Source organism: Heterocephalus glaber, unplaced genomic scaffold, assembly GCF_053883595.1.
Source record: "Heterocephalus glaber isolate CG9 unplaced genomic scaffold, H.glaber_assembly_v1.0 deba00001673, whole genome shotgun sequence".
Taxonomy (NCBI): Eukaryota; Metazoa; Chordata; class Mammalia; order Rodentia; family Bathyergidae; genus Heterocephalus; species Heterocephalus glaber.
This window is the reverse complement of record NW_028258410.1, coordinates 7,635,780-7,659,108: the sequence shown is the minus strand read 5'-3', so window position 1 is coordinate 7,659,108 and position 23,329 is coordinate 7,635,780. Positions and strand designations below refer to the sequence as shown.

At 58.4% G+C, this 23,329-nt stretch overlaps 2 protein-coding genes across 2 annotated transcripts; both read right to left on the bottom strand.

The window, feature by feature from the left end:
* Positions 1-1,888: 1,888 nt before the first annotated feature.
* On the bottom strand, positions 1,889-11,587 carry Ptk6 (protein tyrosine kinase 6). Its single transcript, XM_004841077.4, has 8 exons — positions 11,244-11,587; positions 9,658-9,779; positions 8,985-9,148; positions 8,557-8,710; positions 7,862-8,023; positions 6,307-6,488; positions 5,786-5,939; positions 1,889-5,495 (listed from the first exon to the last, which is right to left on the bottom strand). Exons 1-8 carry the CDS (start codon positions 11,471-11,473, stop codon positions 5,308-5,310), a joined length of 1,356 nt encoding a protein of 451 aa, XP_004841134.1. The 5' UTR covers positions 11,474-11,587; the 3' UTR covers positions 1,889-5,307.
* A 2,260-nt stretch (positions 11,588-13,847) lies between these two features.
* Positions 13,848-23,329, bottom strand: Srms (src-related kinase lacking C-terminal regulatory tyrosine and N-terminal myristylation sites). The gene is given in 8 exon segments (XM_021255249.2): positions 13,848-15,401; positions 15,605-15,765; positions 15,852-16,033; positions 16,592-17,021; positions 17,655-17,821; positions 18,170-18,291; positions 21,695-21,941; positions 21,944-23,329. Coding segments are annotated over 8 exon segments (1,572 nt in total). The 5' UTR covers positions 22,014-23,329; the 3' UTR covers positions 13,848-15,208.

Below are 23,329 nucleotides of genomic sequence, written 5' to 3'. Positions count from 1 at the left end.
AAGGGGAGGTAAACGGTGCTGCCTTGTTTCCTCCACAGAAGCTGGCTCCTCTGGGGTGGCCATCAGGTGTTCAGTGAGGGCAGCCATTCAGGGTTTCTCGAGATCGGGCCTGGGGTGGTGGATGAGGCAGGCAGTGGCCCTGTGCTCCTGAGCTCTAGCTGGCCTATGTCGAAGCTGTCCCATGTGGGAGTGGCAGTGGTCCCTGGAGTGTTTACCAGTTGTCCAGGTGTAGTTCCAGGGCCCCAGGGAAGGGCAGTTTCCATTTTCAGTGATTCCAAACCAGGGGTGGAAGAAAAGTCGGAGGCTGGTAGCCAGATACAGAGAAAGTGAACTCAGGTGTCAGTCAGGATCACAGGTGAGGTGACAGCAAACCCTCAGTCTCCATCAGCACGGGTGACTACTGCCAGGGCATTGCAGTCCTGAAGCACCTTTTCTTCCCACAGCCCCCCATTTCTATCAAAGTAAGGCTTAATTGCTCAACAAATTTAGTCTCTCAAAATGCAGCAAGAATAGATTAACCACACCGTGTTTGGTGTTTGCTTTGCTGGGACTTTATGTGGACTGTCAGACAGAACTTTTGTGCATCTTTTTTTTTTTTTCTGGTACCAGGGATGGAATTTGGGACCTTGCACTTTGAGGGCAGGTGGCGGAACCTGAATCTTTTAAAAGTTCAGTCTGACTGGGGCCGGAGATTTAGCTCTGTGGTTCTGCTGCCTGCCTCCAAAGCGCAAGGACCTAAGTTCCATCCCCGGTACCAAAAAATAAAAAGTTTCTTGAGGCTGAGTGTCATGGAGCACAAGTTTGAGGACAGCCTGGGCTCCACAGTGAGACCCTATCCCAAGAAAATGAACCAAAACAAAAGGTCCTTGAGGCTAGGAAGCAATTTGGGTGAGTTTTGTGTGTTTGTTTTTGAGACAGGGTCTCACTGTGTAGTCTAGGCTGGCTACGGACTCATTATGTAGCCCAGGCTGGTCTTGAACTTGTGGTGATCCTCCTGCCTCAGCCTCCCAAGTGCTGGAATTGCAGGCATGTGCCACCACGCCCGGCTAGGTGAGTTTTTCTCAAGTTTCTCTATAAAAGTATCTCAGGCTTCCTGGGCTTGTGTAAAGTGACATCCTTTCTCATCAGAAGACAATCGTGTTTCCAAGGCCATTCTGCTCAAAGGCCTTCATTCGCTCTGTGAAGTCCACCTTAGTTCCCTACCTAGTCTGAAAATGTGACGTTCCAGTCACAATCCTGGTAATGCAACCAGTGTTTCCATTCATGTCCTGTTACAAGGAAAACAAATTCTTGTTGAACTTGTGCAGGTGACTATGTTGCCATAAAAATAAGGTACTCACTAATAGCTTGTGAATTCTGAAAGGATCAGCAAGAGGAAAAGGTCGCTTCACCTTGCTCACAAAGGCATATTTTATCAATTGCCATACCACCATTAGCACAGTGTCCCCCACAGGATTGAACCCGGGGCCCAGGTCTTTCGCTGAGCTACATCCCCAGCCCAAGAGCCAGCATGTTTTAAAATAATTTAGGCCCGGGGATCTAGCTCAATGGTTCTGCCTCCTGCCCTGCAAGCGTAAGGACCTGAGTTCAATCCCCGGTACCAAAAAAAAAAAAAAAGTAATTTAAATTCTTTTCATCTGTTCAATCAGTTCTAGGCAGGCAGTTCTTGTTCTGGCTGATCTTGGAACAACTAGGAGCCCATCTATTTCTTCACTGGGTTCAGGAAGCTCTCACCAGTTCAGTGGTGCTCTTGAGCAGGAGCCTTCCAGAGCAACTGTCAGATTCACCTTCGTGAATCCTCGAAGGAGAAGTAGTTTGAGACTAGGGCTGATTGCAAATGCTTTCATTTCAAAAAGTAAAAGTCTGTAAGAAAATACTTAAAGCCATATATGAAGAGTTTATTGATGCATTTGTTGATGAAATGTGGTTATTTCTGTCTCATGCAACATTTTAACATAATAGACAAACGACTGATAGCATACCAGGGGATAGAGATTTCTAGGAGTTTTATACAGTTTCTTCAACACTTGTACAACACTCATAAATACATCTAAAGAAAGTTTAGCATCACTTTATTGACTTTCTCGAATCACTTAACACATCAAATAAACATAATTAGTTTAATTCCACTCTTACAAGACAAGATACATTCTTTTGAGGTAATTCCAGGGGCCCTTTGGGAAGTACCCAGTTACTTCAAAGTCAAAAAGATTTAATTTAGAATTTGATTTTAGAAGTTGTCAAACATGCCGAAGTTTAAAAACACGATGATATAATCTAGGCTCTCAGTTTAATCAAAGTGATAAAAGGTTTTTAAAGGCAAATTTAGGTTACATGGTTATGAACACAACTTGGCCTTTTCAACATTAAGACCCTTTAGTAAGGAAAGACCTGGTGAAAGATAGCATGAAGCCAAGAAATGATGTTCAAGCACAACCCTTGTTTCCTGGGCCAATTACCTAAAAGATGAGAAGCTTTCATAATGCCAAAGTCCAGTTTTGCATCACTAAAGCTAACTTTTAGAGGAACTCTATAAATCTGTGCAATCTTAGCCAGCTTTGAATACGTAAGATTCCCTTTTCACACACACTTTACCTTTTAAATAAAGTATCCATCGCTTTTTTCTTCCTACTTTTTTCTTGTTCTTATTCTGTCAGCCATTTTACTTTGCTCCAGAATTAACTACTTCTTTCCCCAAAACATCCTTTATACAACCGTATAACTTTCCTTACCAAAACTATCTTATTTTCCTTGTATACTTTACATGCAAACTTGCCTTTCATTGTTTCTAATGGTTTAAGTTACATGATTATTTATAGTTCTGGTGAAAACTGGAAAGTGAGCACCGTGAGCTGTGACCCCAGCACTCAGTCATGAGCACCACTTTTTTGTTTGGTGCCGGGGATCGAACTCGGGTCCTTGCACTTTCAAGGCAGGCACTGGAACCACAGGGCTAAATTCCCAGCCCCCTCAGTATGTAGTCAAGGCTGGCCCTGAACTCAGGATCCTCCTGCCTCTGCCTTCCAAGTGAGCAGCATGCACCACCACACCCTGCTAGTTTTATGATCTTAAACAGCCAATAAGATTAAGCTTATTTGACTGAACCCAGGTAGAAACAAAGTTTATCTGCATTGTAGTCAGCACTGACAATTTTGAAGCCATTCGTATTTTTATTTTACCAACATTCTTAAAACTAGTTCTATTTACAAAGATAGTTCCAGGTCATGTGAACATTTGGTTAGTTTCTGTATTTCTGGGTTTCCAGAATAATACGAGCACTCATTTATCTCTAGGTCAATCTGAATAGAACTTCTTAAGGCATTTTATAAATTAATTTGGTAATGCCCCCTGGAGGTTGACAAATGCCACATGACAACTATGTATGAACCAGGGTGCCCAGAGCCTGCAGCTGCCGCTTTAGAATGTTTAGTCCCAGGTTGGCAAAGTGGGAACATACCTACTACTTTGTTTCCATTTGTATTCTTACCCAAATTGTGTTTTGGGCAAAAGTGAGAGGCGAAAGGAGCAGTAATAGCTGTACATTTTGGAGTCACAAGGACTGCACAGCAGAGAATGGGGTTGCAGGGAAACCTGAGCAGGAATGGACACACTTCCATCTTTTTACTGGGTTTTTGCAGTGTTCTATACATAATTTCCTTATTATGCAAATGTATTGACCACTGATCATTTAATGGGTGATCATTCTAACAGTGCAAAGTTCACGATGTTCTCTTGTCATTTTTCAGCTGCATTTAAAAGAAGAGTACAGGGCTGGGGATTTAGCTCAGTGGTTCCACCGCCTGCCCCACAAGCGCAAGAACCTGAGTTCGATCCCCGGTACCAAAACAAAAACCAAAACAAACTTGGTGAGCTCAAAGGCACACCAAGAGGATGCTTTTCTCAAGAGGGGGAGTCGGGGGTGTAGTTCCCCATTATTGGGGGTCAGTCCTAGGGAGGCCATCGGCCATGGCAATGGCTGGAAGGCATCTAGAGAGGTTATCGTGCCCAACTCTACCCACCTCTTCCCTTGTCAGCCTTAGGGAGCTTTTGGGGGACCCCTAATGTCCACACATACAAGGAGCCAGTGTGAGGGACGGGAAGGCCTGGCAGGGTTCCCAGGGGACACAGCAGCACTTGAGGGGACAGGAGGGAAGCACAAAGAGGCACAAGGAGGAGGGAGCCTGGGAAGACAGGAGGACGGGGCAGAGGGCTGTGGCAGGGCTAGAGGTGGTGAACCGGCCCGGTGGGGAGAAGAGAGGCCGTAGAAATCACACCGCTGCCCAAGCATGGGCTACCAGGTAAATATGCCTGGCAGCACCGGACTCCTTTCCTTTTTCCTTTAAACCAGAGACCTTTCACCAGCAGGATCAGCTGCTTAGTCCTTTATGACTTCATCGCAGCCAGGAGATTCCCCAAAAGCGCAGGATAGTGCTTCACTGGGAGGTTCAGAACCATGTCCCAAGACAGCAAAGGGAGGAAGAGACCTTTGTGGCCACAGGTAGCAAGGGCAGAGGGCCCCCAGCGGTAGGCTCCCCTGCCTCGGGCTGTTCAAGTGCAGGCTCCTGAGACAAGCAGCCGTCACTGGAGAGTGGGCCAGTGGGCACCAAAACCAAACACATAGGATCTCCTGCTGAGCTGAACTTGGCAAAGAGAAGACAAATCTGTATCTCCCACTGCCAACTCAGGACTACAGGCAGAGGTCAGGGAAAGAATCTGCTTTTCCCTGGCCAACCTCAGCTGTCCTCGATGATCTCTGCAGGCTCCAGGGCAAGTGGGCGTCTCAACCACCCCTCTTTGGGCCCCAGAAAACGTAGGGAGAGAAATCAATGTCTTTTCCTTGCTGTTTCAAGCTTCACAGCTCAGACCCTTTCAACAGGGCACAGGTTAACAAAAGAAAAGCAGTCAGATTTATTCAGTTGTGAGACTGATGTGACTGGAGCCTTCAGATCGAAGACCCAAAGGCCCAGTCCACCCTTGCTGAGCACGGAGGACAGAAAGTGGGCTCTGAAGGCAGCAAGCTGGCAAGAACTCGGCAAGTCCTGCAGCCCAGGTTGTTTTGAGGTCCCTGTGAGACAGTCCTCCCCCACCTGACATCTGAGATGAGAGAGGAGAGAGCCGGCGAGGGGCCATGCTGGGCCTGCTTCTGAGGGAGTGGGTGAGAGGCTGGTGTCCTGCTGCTGCTGCCTTCGCTCATGGTGTGCCACGTGCCTCCTTCCCCCATCATCTCAGTAGCCAGTGAACAGTGCACACCCTTGATCTCAGCCCAGGCCGCCTCTCTTCGGGCCTTGGACACAGCCTCGAGGCAGTTCAGAGCAGGTCTTCGTACCTAGCCAAGCCGGAGAGTTTCTCGCACAGGGCTTTGAAGCAAGGTCTCTGCTCGGGGTCCCTGCTCCAGCAAGAGCGCATCAGCTGGTGCACATTGGGTGGGCACTCCAGGGGGCAGGGCATTCGGTAGCCGGCGTCCACCCTCAGGAAGGCCTCTCGGTTGGACATGCCTGGGGCCAGTGGGACCAGAGGAGCGGGACTGCAGGGAGGCTGACGCCCAACCTCCACCCTGGAAACCCAGCTGCAGGAAGCCTCACCTGCAGCCACCCCCACTGGGGCCTGGGCCTGCTGGCTCCCTCCCCACATGGCAGCCACAGGAGGTGCCTATGCTAGTGAATGGGGCAGGTGCTGTCCTGGGGAAGGCACCCAGGAAGCTCCTCTCATCGTCCCTGATGGCTGCCTCGGACCTGCCCCACTTCGCCCACTGTCCACCATTGTCAGGGATGCTCTGGGGCCATACCTGGATAGGGTGTCTGGCCCCTGCTGAAAATCTCATGGAGGAGGATCCCAAAGGACCAGACGTCAGATTTGATGGAGTAATGCCCTCGGGAGAGCGCTTCCGGGGCCGTCCACTTGTAAGGGATCTTGTGGTCGTGGGAAAGGTAGATGTCCTCCTGCAATCAGATAGGGGCATCTGTCTGATTGCATCGTGGGGGCTCCCTGTGCCCCCTAACCCACACACATGCTGCACGGACTGGCCAGGAGCAGAGGTCTCGTGGGCCAGGGTGCAGCCACAACCGCTGACCGCGTCTGACCCACCGACTGCCACCTGCTGCCACCAGAGGGAGCTCTGCCCACCCCAGCGGTCAGAAGCATCCATTCCCTGAGACTGGGGTCAGAGTGCAGGGATGGGAAGGCCCAAGCTCCCGATGGGCTCCTGTGAGAGTGAAGGAGGCCCTGGAGGTGTGGGTGGACCAGCCTTTCCTGTCACTGTCACCCTGTCAGGAGCCGCCTTCCTCATGGCTGACCTTGCTGCCCTACCTTGATTAGCCTGGCCAGCCCAAAGTCTCCCACTTTGCAGATGTTGTTCTCCCCCACAAGGATGTTTCTGGCAGCCAGGTCCCGATGGATGTAATTCTGTGATTCCAGGTAGCACATGCCCTTGCCCACCTGTGATGCGACGTCCACCAGTTCGGAAACAGGCAGGGCTTGCTTCTCAGAGTCTGTGTGGTGACCAGAGCCCAGACTCAGCTGGGCCAGCCAGGCCCAAGTCCTTATCTGCCATTGGCTGTCCAGGCTCCGGCTCCTCCTGGGCCTCGGCCTGGTTTAAAGCTGAGACAGTGGGCCAGCCCAGCCTTCTGATCAAGCACAGTGTGTCACACCCTCTGATAGCAGAAACTGTCTGAGCACAGGGAAGTGTGCAGGAGGGTTCCCCATAGCACTGCTTACACCACAGACCCCCCATGGGCTCAGCAGCAGTGAGTGCCGGGATGGCGCATCGCGTCTGTGTGCTGTGCACGGTGCGTCTCATCTGCCATGAACTGCTAGTGGTGATGACCAAGCTGACTTACTATGTGAAGAGTGTGGGCACAGATCCCACAGGTATGTCAGTCCCTAGGCACATAGACGTTGGGTTTTTTTGTTTTGTGTTGGGTTTTTTTGTTTTTGTTTTTGTTTTTGGTACCGGGGATCGAACTCAGGACCTTGCACTTTCGAGGCAGGCACCGGAACCACTGAGCTAAATCCCTGGCCCAAACACATTTTTTTGTTTGTTTGTTTGTTTGGTACCAAGGATCGAACTCAGGTCCTTGAGCTTGTGAAGCAGGTGGCGGAACCACTGAGCTAAATCCCCAGCCCTCAACATAGACGTGTACCACGTGTCATTTACCCCACACTGCATATCTCCATTTCTTTATCCAAAATTAGGCAGCACTTTCCAGCATCTCACTTAACTGGCAGCGGTTTGTTTGGGGGTTGAAGGAAAGACTGGAGCTTCCCGGGTGAGATGCTTTGTGTGTGCGTGCACAGATGAGTGCTTATGTGTAAGTGTGCACGTGTTTAAGGGTGCATGTGTGTGTGTGTACGTGTTTGCAAGCCAGAAGGAGAGCGGAGGCTCCAGGAGAAGCTCGCTGCAAGAGCCTAGCAGCTGCTCTGCCCACTCAGTTAACTGGGTGCAGGACCCAAATGCTTTTCTTGTCTGTAGTGTCTGTAGTTTCTCAATGTTTACAATGAGCAGATGGAAGATTTATTATATTCTAAGTCATTGCTCCTCACTTCCATCATCATCATCATCATTATTATTATTATTATTAATAATGTTTTTTGAGGCAAGTTCTCTCTGTGTAGTCCAGACTGGCCTCGAATTTGTGGCGATCCTCCTGCCTCAGCCTCCCAAGTGCTGGGATCACAGGTGTGCGCCACCACGCCTGGCCTTTAAGTCATTTCTTAAGAAAGCGGCAAGTGCATCTGGGCGCTCCCAGCTGCCAGGCACGGCAGGGGTGATCTGCACTCTGGTTTGCTGCTTGCTGTTGTTTGGGCCTCCAGCCTGCCTGCACCACCCCGGGAAGAAGCTGGATGGAGGCCTCTGCCCACTCACCCCGCAGAAGCTGCAGCAGGTTCCCCTTGGGCATGAGCTCCGTGATGATGTAGACAGGGTCTCCTGAGGAGGCCACCGCATACAGCGCGAGGATGTGCTTGTGCCTCAGCTTCTTCATGGCCTGGATCTCCGACTGGAAGGTGTGCTGGTGCAGGAGATTGTCTGGGGGCAGAGCCACAGTCCTTTCACACACCAGCTGCTCAGCACTTGTGGGCCCAGCACCCAGGCCACGATACAGGGCTCCACACCAGGCCCGGCACCCCAGGGTGCCCCCAGCAGACCTCGCTACACCCTGCCTGTCCATGTCTGCCTGAGCTAGAGCTTTGGAGGCGGACACTGCCCATGGCTTCCTGCACCTGGCCCTGATTCCCAGGGGAGTGCCAGGTGAACCTTGCAAGATGTTTAAATATTTCTTCGTTTTAATGGCTTTCCATTTCATTAAGGAATTAAAGTTCCCTTTTATAATAAATGCAGGTAATAATACAGGGGTCCCTGAAACAAACAACCCCCTCAACTGCGGCCACCCACCCTGGATGCACCCCATGTGTCTGTCCCCAAAAGCTAAGCAGAGTCGGGCCTGCTCAGTGCTCGGATGGGAGGAACTCCTCGATGCTGCTGGTACCCAGTAGGTCCAATGGTCGGGGCTTTAGGGGAGGGGCACGTTGTCAGCAGAGGCCCCGGCTCAGCTCACTCACCTCGGGAAATCACCTTGATGGCCACACGGACCTGGCCTTTCCAGAGCCCTTCAAAGACCTCCCCGAAGTAGCCGGCTCCCAGCTTCCTGCAGAGCGTGAACTCCTCCCGTGGTCTCTCCCAGTCGGCCCAGTGGGGCAGGGGCTCAGCCTGGTGCTGGAGGAACAGGGGGCACAGGGCAGGGAGCCCCTGGCTCACCCTCGGGAGGGGCCTGCTCTGAACCCCACACCAGGGAGGAGCCCAGTTTTATCTCGAACCTAGGGCCTCGTTCAGCTGGAGAGGGTTTTTGTGTCCAAACACAGATGCAGCTCTCCTCAGGCCCCGTCAGCCGGGCTTCTGGCCCCTCCACCCCACCCCTGCTCTGCGCAACCTTGGCTTCTGTGCCGCCCGCCCCTGAGCAACTGGGTCTGGCAGGAGCGGGCAGCCCTACCTTCCAGCAGGGCACAGTCAGCCGCAGGCCAGGGCGCAGGCTCTGGGCCTTGTGGTAGTCCACGAGCTCCAGCAGGCTGGAGAAGGACACTGCCTCGTTCAGGTGCAGCCGGCCGCCCTTGTGCTGCCAGATCCTGTAGTGCCGCACAGCCTGAGCATCCCGCACTGGGACAGGGTGGCACAGGTGGGAGAGTGAGCAGCATCCCAGCCCAGCACGCGCCAAGCCCAGCCACCCCTGCTCTCGGACCTGGGTCCCACAGATTGCTGCTGCCAGAGGCCCACCCTGCCTGGCCACAGCTGCCCAGCCTCTGCCATGGCCCTGGCCGAATTGAGGTCCCGGTCAGCCAGGCTGCTACTCCCCACGCACTCTCAGGCTCACACCCGGGCAAGGCACCCATGGGCTGCACACTTCCCGTGATGGTGGCGTGGCCGGGCTGGCAGGAAAGGACCCCAGGAAAGCTCTCTCCACCCCAGAGAGGGGCTGCCCTTGCTGTCTGTTCCCGCTTCCACCACAGAGAGCCACACTGGGCGGGGGCTGTAACCCCGAGGAGGGTCAGAGCTCCTAAGAGAGCCAGACGTCCTGGACTCCCAGCCAGAGGGGCCCAGCCCGCCACGAGTCTGAAGGGAAGAGGCCACCGAGGCATGGGCAGACAGGGACGAGTCAGGGGCTGTACCGGAGAGAACATAGTCAGCGCCTGACTGCTCGCTGACCCTGATCAGGAAGGTGCCCAGTGAGCTGCCCTCTGCCTGCAGCCGGTGTGTTGCTTCGGAGCGGGAGATGTGGCCAAAGAACCACCTGCAGAGAAGGGGCGGCCTGAGCCAGAGCCAAGCCCTCAGTGCCCACCTGCCATCCCTGCCATCTTCGGCTGCCCCTCGCACCCCTAGCCCTGACCAAGCTGCCCCACCTCACCACCCCCAACCCTGAAGGGACCCTTCTTGTCTGTCACGAAGCCTGAAGGTCCCAAAGAGCAGGTTCTGGATGCTGGGAAAGGTCCTAGTGACCAGAGGAGGAAGCATGGTCCTGCACACACACACACACAGGACCCCTCAAAGCACTCAGGCACATTTAGCTTCTTTTTCCTTTGCAGTACTGGGCATGGAACCCAGGAAAGAACCTTCACACTGAGCCCCATCCCCAGCCGTCTTGGCTTTTTGAGACAGGGTCTCAAGTCACTACGTTGCCCAGGCTGGGCTCAAACCTGTGGCCCTGCTGCCTCAGCCTCAGAGCACTGAGATTATAGACATGCACCACCACGCCCAGCACACACTGGCTTCTGACAGCACAGAGGAGTGCTGTGCTGTGGAGTGCAGGGTGGGCCCTGGGGAGCCTCTGCCCTCGGTGTCGCCAGCTCCCCCCAGAGCTGTCAGAACACAGGCCCCACAGTGAGACCACCACCTGGCACGGACCCCTTTGGAGTTGCCCTCAGCTCCTGCAAAGCTGGGCGCTCTCCCTGCCCTCACTGCCTCTCAGCATCTTGCCTCCTCGGTCCTCACACAGGCTGGGTTCTCAGGGCCTCAGGGACTCTGCACCTGCAGTGCTGGCCGCCCGGCCTCCGCCAGCCTTTCATGTCCCCTCTCACCCCGTGTTGCCTGGCTGTGGGCCTCTGCCTCTGGAACTGTTCTCTTGCCAGCCCAGCATGCTTGTTGCTCACCTGGCATGCAGTAGGTGCTCAGGGGGTGCTGAGAGTCGGGGCCCTCAGGAGCTCAGGCCGCAGGGAGCCCCCCACTGGGCCTTCCCAGGTCCTCAGCTGCTGTGGACAAGTCCATGCCAGCCCCTTATGTTCCTCAAAGACCCTGGGGACCAGCCAGGGGGTATCGAGGGACAGTGGGCCAGCGGGGAAGGATGGACACACACCCAACAGGCTGCAGGTGCGCTCAGCAGCCTTCCTGTCCCCTAACTAGGTCGCACATCTGGTTCTGGCTGTTCGGAAAGTGAGCAAGCGTCACCCTCCCAAAGGCCCTAAGACTCTCACAGACTTCACCACTGGTGGTCAGCACCCCGAAGCCTAGCCTGGATTCCCTGTCCTCTCTGGGTCTCAGGGGAGAGGCCCCTCGCCTTTGAGGCCCATCTCAGATGTCAAGCAACACGGTGGCCCGGTCAGCACCATGCACCGGGAGGGTGGAGTCAAGGCTGGGCTCAGCTGGGGACCCAGCCTGGGCCTCGTGATGCAGGAAGATGGACCCAGAGCCCCCCACCCTCCTGTCCCCCCAGGCCACCCAGGGCTGCTGCCCTCCCCTCTGGCCCAGAGCTAAGACTCACGGCTCAGACTCCATAGTCTCCTTCTCAACCAGGTAGTTGTGGGGCACGTAGCCCTCTTCCAGGGCCTGGCCCAAGTCATCCAGCAGAGTGGCCCACCACCACTGGTCCTCCTTCCTGGCCACGTGGAAGAGGTCCCCTGCCCGGAAGCTCAGCTCCTCATCCGTCCGGGCCTCGAAGTCCCAGAGGCCCATATACTTGGGGCCCGAGTGGGGCTGGCCCTGGGACGCCATGGCAGTGCAGCAGCAGGAGGGATGTGGGCCAGCTGTGGGCACCTGCACTGGGAGGGGCAGGCAGGGCTGTCCCTGACCAGCTGTCCCCACCCACTTCCTGATGAGGGGGCGGGAGCATGCCACACCCTGCACCTATGGACTCCGTCCTGCACACGCCTGATCCCATGCCAGCCAGGCGCTCCCTTGCCAGACCCATACATGGCCACGCAGCCAGACGGGAGCCAGGAGGGTGGGGAGCAGCCCCAGGAGGGTCTGCCCGCTCAGCAGAACCAGTGAGGGAGCCCCAAAGGAAGGCAGTCAGGATGTGAACAGCAAGCAGCAGGGTGCACCCCGAAGTGGACTGCAGGCAGCCGCCCTACTTCTCCTGGGAAGGGCTCCACACTTGTGGGTGTCCCCTCACCATGGAGCCTCCCCACCCACTGACCGGTGGAGGGAGCCACCTCCCTGGTCAGGTCCCCACCCACCCTGGAGAAGGAACCAAGTGGGCAGGAAGGGCCTCAAGGTGAGACCTGTGGACGAAGAGTGGGTGCAGCGGGGCCTGGGCTTCAGAGCAGTGCTGCTGCCCCTGCCCCAGACATGAGGACTTGGCTTTCCCTCTGCCCCAGAACAGCCGGCAGGGCCAAGCCCCGAGCACCCGGGAAGACCACTGAGGGCCAGGACATGAGGGGCAATAGCATGTGGGCTGGCCTGGGGGGCACCCCAGTCAGACCTGCAGCCCACAGTCCCTTGGTAGAAGGAGCGGGTGCTGCCCTCCCTAGCAAGGGCACAAGGGGGCGTCCGGAGACCATGAGCGGCACCTGCAGCCCATCTGTGTCTCCCAGGCACCACTGCGGCTGGTCCTCGGCCACCCAGCTGCGCCCTGCGGCCCTGACTCCCTCCCCTAGCCCTGCCCGCCCCGTGTCCGTGTCCCTGTGGCAGTCTTCCCCACCTCCAGGTGACTCCTTCCATCCCAGGGTGCTCCTACCCAGGGGAGGGTGCTGGGGCAGCCACACAGGGGCCAGGGTGGGGAGTAACCAGGGCTGTGAGGATGTGTGGCAGGGAATCGTGCCCTCACTCTGCTCATTCAAACTCTTTTTAAAAATTTTTGGGGTCCTGGGGATTGAACCTAGGGCCTCGTGAATGGTAGGCAAGTGCTCTACCTACCGCTAAGCTACAGTCCCAGGCAAAGTTCTCACTAAAAAGAGAAACAGTGGCACTGCCCACCATCATCTGAAATGTCCCGGCCAGCCCAGATCCGTTGCCACCACGCTGGGGGAGGACTCAGAGGTGGAGGTCAGGTTGGGGCAGGTGGGGAGGAAGGAGGCTGTCCTGAAAGAGGCCTGAGGGAAGGGCCTCGAGGGAGGAACCAGGCGGCTGAGTGCAGGACAGAAGGGCGCTGGCCGCTCAGGCCCAGAGCTCTGGGCAGTTCTGCCCTGCCCTGTCTGCTGCAGTGCCCTCAAGCCCTGTCTCCGGGTCCCAGCTGTGTCCAGGGAACCCTGGTGTGTCCCTGGGTACAGACGTGTGGGTGCTTCTGTCCAAGCACACCAGGAAACAGGAAAGTCGCAGCCCCTCCTGGAGACCAGGAGGGCAAACTTGTTCAGCCTGCGGCTGACGAGACACCCAGGAATGCAGCAGGGCCCACAGATAACCCTCCAACCCCAGCACATTCCTCTGCCCATCCCAGCTGCAGACATGGCAGCCCTTCCAGCACCCCGGACAACGCTGGGAAGGGCACCAGGGAAGCCCGTTACTGCCCCAGCCGGGTGAAAGCCTCACCTGACTCCTCTCAGCTCTCCCGGGACTGGACAAGGCAGAGGTGTGGCCCCAGAAGGCTCGGCACAAACCCCTCTGTGCTCCTCACAGGCGGCCCTGCCCCGAGCCCTCTCGCTTTCCTCAGGTGTTGGCCCTGCCTTTCCCCCACACGCCTGGGGTCACCGTGCAATTCAAGCTCCCTCCTGTGCTGCCCACGGGCAAAGCCTATAGTCAGTGACTGTGAACAAACTGACGTCCGTGGGGGCAGCACTGACCCTCAACTCCATCCCTCGAGGGGACACCAGGCTGGGGACAGTCTTCCTCCCCAGGAAGGTGGAGCAGGATCTCTGGAGACCCCGAACAAAGACCCCCTGACCCCCGTGTGCCTGTATTAAGTCATGTTCCCATTTGCTGGGACAAAACACCTGATATACACAACTGTATGAGTCAGCTTTTCATCTCTGTGAACAAAATGCCTGCCACAAAAAGTTTAGAGGAAGGAAGATTTATTTTGGTTGAGTTTCAGTTTCGTTTCATGGCTGGCTGGCTTCCCGGCAAAAACATCATAGTGAAGGATGAGGCAGAGGAGAGCTGCACACCTCCAGGCATCTGGGAAACAAACAGGCAGAGTCTAAGAGAGCAAAGAGAGAGCCAGGGACATGAAATACTCTCCAGAGGCTCAGACCACAGCACTCTGCCCCACCCCACACAAGGGCCGGTGCCACCTCCAGGGCTCCTGGTCCACCCCCTCCCGGGCCTGCAGCCAGGCTGCTCTGGGGCACCCCAGGGCCCACTCCCTGCCACATGCCCACAGCCTGGCCAGCCACCGAGCAGTGAACTCTGCAGTGGTCCACCCAGGGGTGTGGTCGGTGCCCTTACGACCCGGTCCCCTCTTTGGACCTCAGCCCTGAACTGTAGCACACGGGGTCAAGTCCTCCAAATGGGAGCTGTAAAGTGCCATCCAGGTCCCTGTGGGGTAATCAAGGGCCAACTGCATGTTCCCGCCCACACCTCACTCCCAAAGCGCCACACCCAAAATGTAAATGTGGCCCAGCTGGGGCTTTTCTTTTAACCTGAGCGCCACTTGTCACCTAGTTTGCAGCATACCAGTGCATTCCACACACACTGCCCCTAATCTGCCAACCAGGAAACTGCCTCCCAGCCAGTGCCAGTCCCGAGAACCAACTCTGAAATGCAGGTCCTGCCCTGGAAATGGCTGATAGTGCAGCTGCCAGCTGCCCAGCCTGCCCTTCCTATGGCCTGACAGAGCCTGCTCACTTCAATCCCAGCCTGCCAGCTCCAGCCAGGCCCAGGGAGACAGAAGGGCTGTTCATGTGGCCCCTGCCTCTGCCAGTCCTGCCACCTCCCCTAAGGCTGTGTCCATTCTGGGCACCGTGGGCTCTGGATGGGCTCCAGCTCTCCCTCCCACCTTTGCTAGCCAAGACAGACCCCAGCATCCAGTTCTGGTGCACACGGCTGAGTCGGAGCATGCTCACTGAGTGGTGCTGCGTGTGCCCAGGTCTGCAGTGCCTGGGCACAGGGCTGGGCCGGTGTGTGCACAGTTTGTGCTGATGGCTCTGCTTGGGAGCCGCAGCAGTGTGGCAGGTGGGACACTGGCCTCTGCTCTGTGACCCGGGGAGGGAGCCAGGGAGGCCCAAGGAAAGGAAGCTCAGAGGAGGAGGTGGCCTCTGGGCTCAGGGGCTGCTCCCTCAGTGGTTCCAGGAGAATCCATTTCTGTGCTTTGTCCCTCCTTCCAGAGATGCCAGGAACACTGGCCACACAGGGCTGAGAACATCAGCCCCGTGTTGTCGGGGTGTGTGTCTGGGCCAAGCACGGCCCGCATGTGTAGCCAGGTCAGCACTGGAAGCCCATGGCCAGATCCTGGAAGCGTGCAGGGTTCCTGGCTGTGTGACATCCACGCTATGTGTTAATGGCAAGCAGTGTCCTGGGAGATGTCCTTCATGGAGCAGCAGCTTCAGTGCCACCCTGGGCCCAGAGCCCCAGTCACGTGAGGCCCAGGTGCAGGTGCCTGTGGACAGTGCCCAGCTTCTCTCGCAGCATGGCAAAGGCAGGCCGCTCCTCAGGGCTGCCCTTCCAGCACTCCAAAAGGAGCAGGTACACTTCCACTGGGCAGGCAGCTGGGCAGGGCAGCTGGTACCCACAGCTGAGCTGCCACAGAGTCTCATGATTGGTCATCCTTGGGGAGGATGCCAAAGAAAGGGCCAGGGTCACTTTGGAGACCTCCCCAGCCCAGCCTCCGGCATCACTAGCTGGCCTTGGCCAGACCCTTCGGCCCGAAGAGGCCTGGTGGCCATTCCCAGGGCCAGCACCTCCCAGGGTGGATGTGCCATCCCCCTCAGACTAAACTTCCCGATGAGGCCTTGTGTCCCCTTGGGGAGCACACCTTCAAAGGGACACTGGCCATAGGTGAAGACCTCGTACAGCAGGATGCCGAAGGACCAGACATCAGACTTGTGCGAGAAAATGTGGTAATTGGCTGCCTCAGGTGCCGTCCACTTGACAGGGATCTTGGAGCTGCTGCTTGGGGAGTAGATGTCATCCTGGGGACAGGGGAGGTTGGCTGTGAGCAGACAGCAAGGTGTCTCCCCTCCCCAGGGCTCAGAAGACTGGACCCTCCCCCACTGACCTTTAGGAGCCGGGCCAGGCCAAAGGTGAGGTCATTGCCCACGAGCACATTCCTGGCGGCCAGGTCTCGGTGGACGATGTGCCACTCCTCCAAGTAGCTCATGGCCTCGGCCACCTGGCAAGTGAAGCTCAGCAGGAGTGGCAGGCTCAGTGCTGGCCCTCGGGGCCTGCAGGGGGAGAGGGCTCAGAGGCACAGGGCTGAGGTCAGCGAGGCAGGTGCTGACCAGGCAGCTCAGCCCGTCCGGGTTTCAGTCTCCTCATCTCCAAGCTGGAGTAAGGCTGGCTGCCCTACAGAGGCCACTGTGGGCCACACAGCGAGGGCAGTGAGCAAGACAGAAAGAGAGCCGCCTGTGCCTGCACCCTGACCTCTCAGTGCAACCTGCTCAGACCCCAAGGGAGACCAGGGGCAGAGAAGGATCAGAGAGGGGCTGGGTATCCTGAGGCTGGCTGGGCCCACCAGCATATTACGCAGGCTGGTGACCCAAATGAGACATATCCCACACACACCTGGACTCTCCCCCAGCCCTGGAACCAGGCTGACTGTAGCAAAGCCCAGGACCGGTCCCGACGCCCCAGATCCCAGCCCTTGTTGGCTGGAGGCCTGGCAGGGGCGAGTATGAGCAGTGTAGGCCACATGTCACATCGACAGGCCCTGAGACACCTCCAGGCCCAGAAGATGGCTGCTGTCCCCCTGGGCTGAGCCGGGCTGCTGCAGGGCAGGGGCAGCAGTGGGGTACTCACTGCCCAGGTACGCCTGCAGGCTGCCCTTGCACAGGACCTCAGTGATGATATACACGGGCTCCCCTGTGGAGCACACCACATGCAGCCACATGAGCCGCTCATGCCGCAGGCTCTTCAGAGCCGCGATCTCCTTGGTGAATTCGGCCAGCTTCATGTCAGCTGCAGGAGAGGCCTCTGCTCCAGGACTGCCCAGGCCACCGCTGCCCCTGCCCCTGGCGTCCCCAGGGTCAGAGGGCAGTGGGCATTGGCCCAGGCCTGGCTGGGGGACTTGGGGTAGCACCGCCTCACCTGGCTTGATGACGTTGACCACTAGAGGCACAGAGCCCAGCCACAGGCCTTCCCACACCTCCCCAAAGCAGCCTTCACCCAACTTCCTCCAGAGGACAAATTCCGAGCGTGGCCGCTCCCACTTGTCCTGTGCCGGGGGCTTCTGCGGGGAGAAGGGGCTCAGTGGCCCACTTGCTGCTCCCCTGGAAGTGAGCAGGCTGGACAGAGTGGGCTTCCAGAAGGGCCCTGCTGCCCCGTCCCGGGCAGAGCCCCAGCAGAGTCCTCGGGCACCTCTCTCCCCAGCACACACTTGCCCAGGCCCAGGCTGGGGTCAAGGGGGACCAGTGCTGACCTCTGGGAAGCAGGATCCAGAGCTGTGGGAGCTAACTGCTTTGGGGACCTAAGTGGCACCTTTGCCTGAGCCAGATATCCGTCCAGAAACACTACCCCTGGCCGGGCTGTCATTACGTGACCAGAGAAACTGGATTGCTGCTCCAGCCCCCTCACCAGTTCGCCTGGGACAGTCTCAGCAACCAGGAGGCACCAGGGATCAAGATCTTCACCCACAGCTTCTGCCTGAGGCCTGCAGCAGTAGTGGGTGCCTCCCCAAGGCTGGCTCCTGCTCCCCCAGGACCAGGGCACACCCTGTAGCAGCCCCCCCTTCCTTCCTCCACCAGCCTCAGAGGGGATAAAACTCATGCAGGGAGCTGAGCTGACCCTACCAGAGTATGCAGGACCCAAGCAGGGCTGGGCCCGGAGCTGGCTGAGGGACTGAGGCAGGGTCCCAGGGGCCCACCTGGGGCACACAGGGCTGCAGCAGGGGGTTCTAGGTCAGCTTCCAGTTGGCCTTGTAGTAGGCGTGCAGCTCCTCCAGACTGGGGAAGCGCTGGCCCTCCTGTAGGTAGAGGCTGCTGCCGGGCGCTGTACAAATTCGGTAGTGGCAGACTTTGGCCTTGGCTCGGACTAGGATGGCAGAGATGGATACTGATGCCTCAGCAGCGGCCTGCCCAGGCACTGCCACCCCAACCTCCCCAGTAGCCTGGGTCAGACTGGTTGTGGGGTCCCTGCGATGGCCAGTGTGGCATGCAGGAGGGGGTCCAGGCAGGGGCAGGCCACAGGACACAGAGTAGGTGCTCCATAGAGCCCTGGGCAATGAGAGTCTGTGAATAAGTGAATGGAAGGAGGAGGAAGAGGGGAAAGGGGGAAGGGCAGGGCAGGGGAGAACAGCTGGGGTGACCAGCATGCCAGCCAGAACTGTCGCTGAGCCAGATGCCCCCTCGAAGGGGCAGTTTCAAGGGGCCGCCCAAGTACCTGAGAGTGAGAAGCCCCCGAGGCTGCTCTCTCTGGGCCGGTTAAGGAAGGCCCCTGGTTCGCTGGCAGGGCACAAGAGGAGCTGCTGGGCGTGGGACCGGCTGATCCCACTCAAGTACCGGCTGCAAACAGCAGGGAACGTGGTCAGCTCACAGGCCTAGTCCTGTGTGACCCCGGCCAGGTGCTGGCCCCCAGCTGCCTGCCACCCAACACAAGGTAGAGCCAGGGCCCATGCTGGCATCTCAGGACCCAGTGCTGGTCTCAAGGGCCCTCAGGCTGAAATGGGGGCCACTAGGGCCAGCACTGAGCTGACCCAGCTACCATCAGGTGACCTGAACGCTGCTCCCTGCAGGTGAGCCTCTCTACTCACCTGGGCCATGGGCTGTGAGCCCTGCTGCACATGACCTGGTTTGAGTTCCCAGCCCCAGCCACAGGCTAACTTGTAGGGAACAGGGGAAGGGGACGTTACCAGAACCTCTGCAGTGAGTCCTGGTCTCCTGTGAGCTACAGCAGCACACAGCGAATTACAGGAAAGGTAGACAAATGAGACTGAGAAGAAGCTGAGCTTTGGGTCTGATCAGTGCTGCTCTGGGAAACAAAGACAAAAGCCCCCAGCTTACTGCACCTTTTATTCAGTACATCGGGAGAAACAAATGTAACAAATGAAATATAGAGTTCAATAGTTCACATTGGGATAAACAAGGTGTAACAAAAGGCTTGCAGAGAGTTCAGTACATCCTGGGTAAAGAAGATGTTAACAGTCCAAGAACAATGAGGAACTGAGCAGATGTTTGTTCTCCCAGGGTGTTTTCAGCTCCCAGGATGTTTCTTGTCCTGGAGAATCACAGCATCACTGGACCACTGAAGTCTCAGTTGCGACTGGACGCCAAACTGGAGTTATTCTGTAGCTGGGCTGTAGGCAAGAGAACTAGGCTAACAAAATGATTTTACCCTAAAATTATGTAGCATTGCTCCCAACACTAACTATCCCTTGTCACATGCTGAATCCCTCAAATCTGAAACTTTTCTGAACCTCGTGGAGGGTCCACAGGGAAATAGGCCCCCAACAATCTTCCCCAGGAGCACTCACTGGGCTGCTGATGTGTCCAGGCAGGACTTGGTCACCTGGCTGGGCATGGTCCATCTGCCTGGGGAAGCTGGTTAGACGGAAGCCAGGAGCCCCCACGGAGGCCCCTGGATCCAGACTGGGCAGGAGGTCAGGAAAGGCCTCCAGCAGGGGATTTGGGGAAGGAGGGACTCACTGAGGGCTCAAAGCTTCTGCACCCCTATGAAGGCCAGGCTAGGGCAGGCCAGTCGTGAGCTCCCTGGCCTCATCTGGAGATGCTTCCTCCTGAGCTGGGTGCACATGGGGACAGGGGCTCCTAGGCACCCACTCCTCAGGCACCTAGACACAGGGAGCCCCACACCTGCTGTCCCCCTACCCAGATGGACCATCCACTTAAGTCACACCAAGCGGGGCTCACTCACACCTGGGAGCCAGAGACATCCTTGGGGGAAGACAAAGTCACTTCTGGCCCTACTGCTTTGTGTATGTCTGCTGCCTGAGGCCTAGATGGGGCTCCTGGCCCACCTTCCCAGCCAATCTTCCATTTCCGGGACCTTCCAGGGTGTGAGGCATGCCAGCCCCACCCCAGGGGACTACAGCCATACAGGAGCAGCACAGTGAGCACAACCCTATATCCAACCAAATGGGGGACACTAAGCAGGGGGGCCGGGGGCCAGCACAGAGACCACTAGGAACAGGGTTAGGAGCGGGGGGGGGGGGGGGGGGGGGAGGACAACGACTCACAGTGTGACTCAGAGTCAGAGGGAGGCCATGGGGGGATGGCCAGAGTGTGGAGCTGGACTTGGATTGGTGGGTGGACACAGCTGGAGACAGGGATGGGGAGGAGGGGGTGGGCAGAGGCCTAGGCCTGAGAAAGGAAGTTGCATCAGCAAGCAGGCTGGAGAGGGGAGTGCCAAGCATATGGCTGGACCCTGGTGGACATGTGTCCCGAGACCTGGCTGGGCAGCAGCCTCGGGTAAGCAACCAAACTCATTTAAGGAGCTGGAGACACAGCCCAGTGAGGCTGTCTGCTCTCCACTGAGCACTCCTGTAGCCAGAGCCCCTGCCTTCTGGGTCCACCATCAGGAGAGGCAAGGGAAGGGCCTGCAGAGCAGTTTTCTCTGACACCCCCAGCTGTTCCCTACAGCCCCACAACAGGGCCTCGGCAGGATGCAAACTGGAATCCTGTGCACTTCCCAAGTTGTAGAAGATGTGCCTCAGGGTCTCTCCCTGGGGTGTGGGGCCAGTGTTTGTGACTGACGACACCAGGAGTGGGAGCCCTTCCATCTCCAGGGCCAGGTAGTCATTCGGTCTCCTCATGGGCAGTTTTGCCCGCCCCAAGCCTGCCCTGCCTGTCTGCCAAGCCAGCAGCCCAGGAGCCACACAGGGTCTGTCTTCCACATCTGGCTGACTGTGAGACCCCTCCTCACTGTGACAGCTCCTGGAAGCATGGCAAAGGCCTGAAGCCCCTCGAAGGCTGCTTCCTGTGACTCCAGCCTTAACTTCACAGGAAAGCCCCCAGCAGACATGAGCATCTTGGCGCCCAAGACACTGGAGGTGCATCTGAGGGTGCAGAAAGCCGGCCCAGGGCTTAAGTGGGGTGCACCCAGCGGGGTGCAGGAGCAGGAAGTTGGCTGGACCTGCTACCCACCAGCTTCCAACTGACCCCCTGCTGCGTGGCCCTTCCCGAAGGAGGCACCTGAGGCAGGACCTGCCCATCTTGACAGGGGGATGGCTGCAAACACAACATCTGGGTGGGCCCAGTCCCAAGATCTGAGTCACATGCTCAAGCCCTCTCCGCTGTGTCCACCACACAGCAGTGCCCAGCTTGGGGCTGGCACGAAGGAGTGCTGGGCCTTTCCTGTACCCCAGTAGGCCGTGCAGCCTGGCATCTCAAAGGACATCCGGGGAGCACTGCACCCCAGATCATGGCTACTGCTTGTGCAGTGTGGGCATCCACACAGACCACTTGCTGCCAGTGGACCGGCCAGCCCTGGGGACCTGGGGTGCTCTGGGGGGAGGGGTGGCTCTCCCCACCTGTGCCCCTGTTCCACGGAGACCAGGGGTCCACCTGCTCCACACCTGGACCAGCTTGGGGTGGTTTGGTGAGTCTGAACTCTGCTCTGGCCTGGCTTAACGCCCCCCGCTCCAGGGGCCCCTGCACAGCCCCTGAACCACATCTCTGCCACGAGCTCCAGGAGTCGCATGTCCCCACCTCACCTGGCGCCTCCCAAGCCCTGCCCTTCCAGCAGAAGCCGCTGGGTGACCGCCCCGACCTGAGCCCTGACACACGCAGCCTCGCCCAGACCGTCCGTGCCTGGGACGCCCCCTGAGCAGAACAGTAGCCCTGCTCCCAAGTCTGCCTCCACACCGGCCTGCTCAGCCTGGCGTCCAGGGACACCCGGAGCCCAATTCCCACCCAAGCCCCGCAGGGCGCTGGCCCGGGCGCGGGTACTCACGGCTGCTCTGCAAGCGTCTCCGGAGCAGCCGCGGCCGCGTAGGTGATGGGCACCAGCCCGGCGCTGGGTCGGCCGGAGAGCCCGCGGGCGAAGACGCAGTTCGCCTCCCGGTCCCCGCGGCAGCGAGCCGCGAAGTCGCGGAGCGCGCGGAAGAGCTGCGCTCGCGGCTCAGCGTCGGGGCCCGGCGCCGCCGGGACGTCGTCCTCTGGCTCCTCCGCCGGCCAGATCTTGTCCCAAAAGGACAGACACGCAGGCGCCTCCTGAGGAAGGGCTCCACGCCCCAGGCGGGCGTCAGGCTGCGGTGCCGCCGGAGGCCCATGGGGAGGCCCAGTTTGAGCGAGAATCCGGCAGGGTCGGTGGGGACAGCCAGGTGCGGGTGACAGGCAGCGCCGACCCGCGGCCACTCCGGGGGCGCCCTCCACGGGGCGCGGCCCCCCTGCCTCCTGGCGGACCCAGCCCCGATCGCACAGCCGCCTTCCTGGATGCCTGGGGTGCGGCGGCAGGATCTGCCGGGCCCATAGGTGAGAGCCACTGCGGGAAGCCAGAGCACTGGGCGGGGCCGAGGGCGAGGCCGGGAGAGGACTAGACTGGCGGCTCTGCCCCGCAAGCCCAGGTCCCAGCCTCAGGACTGGCTCTGTGCTCCCAGGCCCGCCGAGTGCGCCTAGCCCCAGCCAGCCGCCTCCCGGGCAGAGCGCTGGCCTCCTCAGCACCGTCAGCTGGACTTGTATGAAAATGTTGGCCAAACCTTCCGGCATCACAAAAGCGAGCCCCGCGGCGGCCTCTGCACCGCAGAGGGGACAGGGACCGGGAGGCTTCTAGTGTCCCAGTTCTCCAGTTGAAAATGGAACGGTGGTGACGCAGGGGCTTAGGGGAGGGCAGGTGGACAGGGAGCACCAGACACCGGTGACGGGGCACGTGGCTTCAGGGCTACTCCGCCGCCTGGCAGGGAGGCGGCTCGGGACATCTGGGCCCCTGCGTGGGGTCATGGGCCTGCCCGGTGAGCAGCACGTGGCAAGGGGTGGCCGGCAAGTCCCAGACGGCCCAGGCTGCAGCTGAAGCGAACTGTCCGCCCCTGGCGGCCCTCAGAGGGGCAGGAGAGGGCAGCAAGACCCAGCCAGCCCAGTGCTCCAGCACAGTCACGGGGCAGGGTCTGGGGTCCCCCCTGGCAGCTCTTCCGCTTGCTCACGGCTCCCCTGCAGCACCTAAGCGTCTTTCCCAATCCTCGCGCCCACACAGGATTGCCACAGACTCCCCCACAGCTCTTCTGGTTGAACATGCGGTGAAGGGGCTTCCCACGCTGTGCCCAGTGCAGACGGAGAGCTTCCTGGATAGCTGGCCCTCGTGGGGATGGGACGCAGCTGTAATCCTCGAGTGCACCACTCCTCTGGCAAGAGGCCAGATGGCCAAGCCCCTGCCCACAGCGAGCGCAGCTTGAGGGCCACGGGCCCCGGGCGGTACAAGTGGAGACTCAGCTCGCTGGGGGTGAGGGGCTCCAGAAGAATACCGTGGCAAATGCACAATCGAGGAGGCCTTGGGCGTGCCTCCGAGGCTCTCGCTGCACAGCCCTGCTCAGATTTTCCCCATCGTCTGCCTTCCATTTGCCTGCCAGGGTTTTTGTACAGCAGTTCCCTTAAG

What these genes read in the sequence shown, in the direction of transcription:
- Ptk6 (XM_004841077.4), bottom strand. Translation starts at nt 11,473, where the DNA reads ATGGCGTCCCAGGGCCAGCCCCACTCGGGCCCCAAGTATATGGGCCTC. An exon ending in GAGACTATGGAGTCTGAGCC is followed by an intron (nt 9,780 to 11,243) that starts GTGAGTCTTAGC and finishes CCTTCTCTGCAG; the next exon opens with GTGGTTCTTTGGCCACATCT. An exon ending in GGGCCAGACACCCTATCCAG is followed by an intron (nt 5,496 to 5,785) that starts GTATGGCCCCAG and finishes CACTGGCCCCAG; the next exon opens with GCATGTCCAACCGAGAGGCC.